The following is a 6,297-nucleotide window of genomic DNA, read 5'->3' on the forward strand; positions in this document are numbered from 1 at the left end:
TCTCAGGCAGCAGCATTTGGGTTTAGTTTATTTTTCTCCGCAGAAACAGTGTCAGCGCTGACAGAGGTGCGAGCACCGAGGCCAACGCTGCCACCAGGCTGAGCCAGGACCCCGAAATGGGGGCTGGGATGCGGTGTCCCCCGGCCAGGGCACCCTCAGGGCTTCTTCAAGGTGCTCTCGATGAACGACTCCAGCACGAAGATGGTCTCATCCACCTGGTTCTCGCTGGCGTCGATCCTGGAGAAGAGACGGAGGGGCCAGGAGTGTGCAGGAAGGCAGACGGTGTGCGAGGGGACCCTGGTGTCCCCTCCCACCATGGGCACTCACTTGTTGACATTGCGTTTGAGGTTCTCCAGCTGCTGGCGCTCGGGGGCCGTGATCATCTCCTCGATCTCCTGGAGCTGCACGTCCTCGGCGCCCGTGGCCTGCATGGACGCCAGGATAGCCTCCACCCGCTGCGACTTCTCCAGCAGCCGCCTGGAGGGGACAAGAAAAGGTGGCTCGGGGTCCTCCAACTCCCGTGGATCTCCCCATCCACATCCGGTGGCTCCAAGCAGCCCCGTGCCCTGCTGCAGAGCCCACGGTGGAGCCAGAGCCAGCGCGAGGACTTCGGCCCCAGCTGCGGTGAGCGTCACTCACTTGTTCTCCTTGGTCTCGTACTGCCGCCTTTCTATGAGGTTGGCCACGCTCTGGGGAGAGGAAGGAGAACGAAGAGCAGGGTTAGGGAAGGAGCAACAGGGCAGCCAACGGCGCTCGGGCTGCTGCTCACAGCGTGGAAGGGCTGTTGGTCGCTGCAGGGAAATACGGACAAAGGCCTTTGCATCGAGCTGCAGAGCGCAGGGGGGGAAACGCCCTCGCTGCAATGAGGCCTCTCCTGGCAGCAAAACCCCAAAAGGGAGATGGCAAAGGGGCGCCGTGGGAGCGTGCGGGACTGGGACCATTCATGGACACCACGAGGAGGTACCTTGTAACACCTGTGCAGCAGCATCCGCGCAGAGGACAGGATGTTCACGGTGTAGAGGTAGAAGGTCCGGGAGGGCGCGTGGTCTGGAGTCTTAGGAATCTCCTGACAGTGGGTGAGAGAAGAGGGAGGCCTTCAACACGCAGCACGTCACCGCGCGTGCCACAAGCAGCCCGGGACAGCCCTGCGAGAGGGCTCTCAGCTTCCTTAGAGACTCAGCATCATCCCAGCACCCGCTTCCCTGCTCTTCTGCGCCTGCCGGCTCAGCTCTCCGTCCTCTGGGCACAGCTCCCATCCAGTCTCGGAAAAGCAAAGCGAGCTGGAGTCTTGCCAGCGTCACGTGCAGGGCGCAGTGTCCCTTGCTCACAGAAACGATGCTTGGAAGTGCCTTCAACGCCATTCCTGTGCGAAGCGGGCGAGTGACGTTCGCTCGTGGCTGGGGAAGGCTTTGAGATCTCAGAGGCACCTCTACGGACAGGCGTGAGTCCATCACGCTCCGCTCTCCAGCCACCAGGCCTCATTCTTTGTCCGCACGTCACTTCGCTTCCGATGACGGCAGAGTGGGAACACTCACCTGCAGGGACACGAAGTTCTCGGACAGCATTTTATACAGCATGTCCTTGGCTTCTTTGGCTGGGATCATGGCAAAGTCCTCCACTTGCTTCTGCTCCAAATGCTTCTTCCGCAGAAGCAAGCGAAATATCCTGGCACAGCGGGAACCAAATCTAAGTGGGAGAGAAAAATAATTAAACCAGTGGATGGAGACTGGAAGAGAGAAATGAGAAAGGGCCAAAAAGCCTCTAAAGTCTTCAAATCGCCGCTTTACCTCTCCTCTACGATGGATTCCAGGGTTGCCGTTGCCAGAGACGCAAGAGCCTTGTGAAGATCTGTACAAACTATGTCAAGGGATACCAGGAGCACTCGGGAATCATTTTACGCACCGGGAAGCACCGAATCTGCTAGCTGCGCCGGGTAGGTTACCCATAAAGGATACTGACAATGTACATGCCCCCGCCGCTGTCCCCCGATTTACCCACGAACTCGAGCTACAAGATAGAAGAACTGAGTTCAGTATGTGCCAAAATTATGAAAATCTTGATCTTCATATAATCTCGATAGTAAAAAGTCATTCGATGCAGAACATAGTTCTTAGTGAAGAAAAAAAATCCCTGATATTAATGTATTGCCCATATTTTTAACATGATGAGATTCACTTTCAGTATATTTTAGATATACTGAATATCTATATCAGTATCATATATATGAGTAGAAAACTGCTTTTCCCCTCAGCCTGAGATCTCCCCATCGTGTGGCTAATCCCAGACGCAGAAGCTTTGTGATAAACCAGGACAAGGGAAGGAGGCAGGAAGCGGAACAGACTCTTCCCCTCTCGGCAGCGGGGTGCAGGGAGCTCAGTGAGGAACCGCTCGGCTGAAGAGTCGCGTTAACTTCCTCACGGCCCTCCCACAGGACTGGATGTTACGACTGAGTTCTCGCATTAGAGAAGTAAAGATAATCACGTGCCGCTTACTGGGTCATCTGCTAACAGAGTGAGATACTGATCCAAAACTTGCTTCACAATGTTGTATCCGGCTGGAAGAGATCTGAATATCTACGGGAAGAGAAACAGCCAGAACATAAGTGGCGTTAAAATGATCGAATCCAGAATAACCAGGTTGCCTGACCCTGCTCTAGGAACCCTCCTCCCTCCAGGACAGGAGGAGAAATCGTACAACAAATCAGTGCGAGAGAACTCGCGAGTCCCGTCCCCAAATCCCCCTCTCATAACCAGCCGCATTTCAGTGTGGAACTGGGGCTGCGCGTGAGCGGCAGGAACCAGGGGGAAACCACCGCACCCGAGCTACCGCGAGCATTCAGCAGGGCTAATGCGCCGCCACGGCCTGTTCTGTGTTCGTGCAGCGCCGTGCGCCGGGCAGCCCTGGCGCAATGCGGGTGCCGGAGCCGTGCGCGCGGGCAGGGGCCTCCTCGGCTGCACGCCGGCTTCCAGCGGGCAGGAGCTCACCTCGTTGGAAGAGAGCGGCTGCGTGTACGGCGCGCTGGACGACGTGGTGACTTCGCTCATGCGGAGCATCGTCCGCACGATCTCGCTGCTGGTCTGTTTTCAGGGGAAGGAAACGGCCCTTAGCGTCCCCGGAAAGGTGCCGAACAACGCCCACCCCGTAGTTTAGCTCTTCCTGCAGCAACAACCCAACGCGGGCCGCCCCCGCCTGCCCCTCGCTCTGACCTGTCGGATTTAAAACATACCCACCATGACTACGACCCATCAGAAACCCCCCACCGATGCAGAGAGCAAGGCAGCGGGTTTCGGAGTGTTTCTACGGACCTGATCCATGCGGTTGGCCACGGCGCTGACTATTCCCTGGTCTCGGAAATGCTGGTGGAACCGGTCGATATTGACTTGCCAGTAAATGCCATCGTCAGGCGGGGGCTGGGGGGAAAGAGCCGAGAGGAGAGATCCGGTTCCTGCCCCCGAGGAGGATGCGTTTGGGAGGTGCTGGACACCTCGAGCCCTTAAGCTCAAGCAGAGGAGCGAGGCGTTCAGCACGCAGGAGGACAGGGATGGAGACGACGGAGGTTACGTGCAGGGGACAGCCAGCGTCCTGCCCTCAGCAGAAGGCAGCCCTTGCCCTTTCCCCGTGCTGCAGACCCGGCTCTGCCTCATGGCCCCCCAAAGCCAAGGACGACGCTGCTTCAGGGTATGAGAAACGTCCCCGGTACCTCAGCGCCTTCTCCATCTTGCTTCTGTTTTTTAGCCTTGTGCTCACGGTTCTCCTCCTCGTCACACGATCGTCTCCGCTTTCCTTTCCCTGTTACCCAAAGACAGCATTTGCTTTTAACGCTTTCGTCACGGTTTCACGGGAAAAGTCAGACCAGCGTTTGGCCGAGCGCTCCCCGAGCGCCTGCTGGGACCAGCCAGGGTCACCCCGAGGACCGATGGGGCCAGGGCGCTTCTCACCGATGAGATTCAGCTTGGGCACAGCGTACATGTCCTTCTCGTTGACCACCAGCGTGGGCGCAGGGGGAGGCGGCACCTCTGGGGTTTCAGCAGCTTCGGGGACCAGCGGGCATCTCTGCACGAAGTGCGTGTCCGCCAGGCGTACAAACGTGTTCGAGACGTCAGCGTAATCCATGGTCTTCCCATCTAGGACAGAGGACGGAGGCAGCAGCATGAGCTTTGGCAGCCCCGAGGTGTTTCTGCGGCTCCGGAGGACGAGGCAAGTGTAGTGCTCCTCAGGGAGCCGCTGCGAACAGGCTGCTCGGAGACGGGCCGGGGATGGGCAGCGTTTATAACCCTCCAGCTGACTTCTGGTAGCGGGTCAGACCTTCGCAGGCTGCTTTGGATGCCTCCTTCTTTAAGTGCCCGATGAACTTCTATGATACAACACGTTTGACATCCCATCTCCTGAAAAAATGCCAGCCTCCCTGCCCATCTCCATGCAACTTACTGCCGAGCAGCAGTTTTCTCCCTGTCCCTTCTCCCCGCTCTCCCTTACGGGACCTTCGCAGATGAAACCACCTTCTCTGCACCCTCCTGTTGCTCTGGGACTGCTCTGCAGGTCAGCCGAACTCCAGCCGCCTCCAGTAACACATTCACTGAACAAAACCGGCCGCTCCACCTCCTCCCACTCCCAGATCCTTTCTCTAAAGAGAGGAGTGGCTCCCCGGAGTTTCCCACCTTCCATCGTTTCGGTCAGCCTATCCGCGACCTTCCTCACCACCGCACTCATCGTCATTTTGCCGTTGAGGAGGAGCTCCTCCACGATGAGCTCGCCCGTGTCGTTGTAGAGGGTCTTGGCGGTGTAGATGTAACGTGGGTACCGGAGGATCCTCAGCACCCGCTTGCACTGGGCCTCGTACTCCACAAAGCCTCGCTTCTGCAGCTGGTACGTCACCAGGTTGTGTTGAATGAGGACGCAAAGCGCTTTCTTAACCTGCCCGGGGCACAGAGGGGCTCAGTTAAGCGATGAAATGCAGGGAATCGCCCTCAGCGCTGATCCCCAGCGGGCAGGGCCGAGGGTGCCTCACGGCAGGGTGCACGGCGCGTTTCCCGAGGAACCACCAATATCCACCCCCGGCTGTGACCCTCCCAGGTGCCGAGTGCTCACTGCGGGGATCTGTGCAGGTGGGGAGGGCTCTGGAAGTCCCGAGGAGCCTGGGCTTCCCCGGGGCCGGCTGCTGGGGGCCCTACGGGGTCCCCTCCCAGTCACCGCACAAGCTGAGGAGCTGGGGTCCAGCAGAGTCCCAGAGGGATGCTGGGTGGCCAACGTGAACTCCCAGCTCCTCCTGCCAACACCAGAGGCCTCCTGTCCCCTGCTCATCATTCGCTGTCGCTCTGGACTGCATTCCCTGCCTTTGCATCCTACCGAGCAGTCGGAGTTATGCTCTGCTCCTTCCATGGGAGATTACGCGCCATCTCTGCTGCTTAAGAAAACTCATTTCTTTTTAAGCAGTAAAGTTTTCATTTGTCCTTTTCACTCTTTTTATTTTAAGAGTTTCTCCTTCAGGAACAGCAGCAGCGATGACTGACAGCTCACGCTGATATCAGAGCAGTCCAGGCTGCTCAGCTCAGCAGCACTATCTAACTCCAGCGATCGGACTGGGGTTAAATCTGAAGTGGGTAGATGTCAGATGTTACCTGATCTAGTGACAGCCCCGTGTCGCTGACGATCATTCGCAGCGGCTGGGTGCCCGTCCTGATGAGATAAGTGCCTATCTTCTCCACGATCTCCCCAAAATGTTCTTGCAGCAGGAGGGAGCACAGCTTTATTTCCGCCTGAGTCATCGCGGCGGCAGATTAAAACACCCGGCAGAGCTGGGGAAGAGCGCTGAGGTTATTAAGGCTGTTACGAGGGGATGGGGCCGCTCTGACACGCGCGCGCTCCCGGGGCTCGATTCTGCCCAGCAAAACCAGTCCACGGCCCATCGCAAAATGGATGCGACTGGTGTGAGGCCGAGTCCTCACTGGATACATCCCCCGGGGGGAGAGGAAGGCCCGGACGCCTGGGTCCCCCTGGCAGGGGCTGGGCAGGTGGCCCCGTCAGAGGGCCCGGGCCCCTGTGTTTTCCCCCCCCCACCAGGGGCTGTGAGAGGGGTCCGGGCCCCTGGATCCCCTCCAGGCCCCTGGATCCGCTCCCGGCCGCTCCCGCCGCCCCCGGGAGGGCTCAGGTTGGGCCCGCACTCACCTAGGCCCGGCTTCGGACCGTGCCGCAACCATGGCAACCTCCACTTCCGGCCCTCCGGCGGCTACTTCCGGTCCTCCTGGCGCCGCCTCGCCTCGTTTGCCGCTGTGGAGGACTTGCGGAGGCGATGCTCTG

At 58.8% G+C, this 6,297-nt stretch overlaps 1 protein-coding gene across 1 annotated transcript; it reads right to left on the reverse strand.

The window, feature by feature from the left end:
• Positions 1–7: 7 nt before the first annotated feature.
• On the reverse strand, positions 8–6,251 carry POLR3C (RNA polymerase III subunit C). The gene is made up of 15 exons (XM_067313507.1): positions 6,166–6,251; positions 5,619–5,795; positions 4,659–4,914; positions 3,939–4,124; positions 3,701–3,789; positions 3,306–3,410; positions 2,985–3,077; positions 2,493–2,573; positions 1,956–2,007; positions 1,788–1,848; positions 1,536–1,686; positions 965–1,066; positions 640–689; positions 328–477; positions 8–237 (listed from the first exon to the last, which is right to left on the reverse strand). Exons 2-15 carry the CDS (start codon positions 5,763–5,765, stop codon positions 156–158), a joined length of 1,605 nt encoding a protein of 534 aa, XP_067169608.1. The 5' UTR covers positions 5,766–5,795; positions 6,166–6,251; the 3' UTR covers positions 8–155.
• Positions 6,252–6,297: the final 46 nt, after the last annotated feature.

Source organism: Apteryx mantelli, chromosome 31, assembly GCF_036417845.1.
Source record: "Apteryx mantelli isolate bAptMan1 chromosome 31, bAptMan1.hap1, whole genome shotgun sequence".
NCBI lineage: Eukaryota > Metazoa > Chordata > Aves > Apterygiformes > Apterygidae > Apteryx > Apteryx mantelli.

Bases quoted from the DNA above. Each gene is read 5' to 3' on its own strand.
- POLR3C (XM_067313507.1), bottom strand. From the start codon at position 5,765: ATGACTCAGGCGGAAATAAAGCTGTGCTCCCTCCTGCTGCAAGAACAT. The intron at 4,915-5,618 runs GTAACATCTGAC...TGCCCCGGGCAG, and splicing joins CGGGGCTGTCACTAGATCAG to GTTAAGAAAGCGCTTTGCGT. The intron at 3,790-3,938 runs GTGAGAAGCGCC...TTTGGGTAACAG, and splicing joins GCCCAAGCTGAATCTCATCG to GGAAAGGAAAGCGGAGACGA.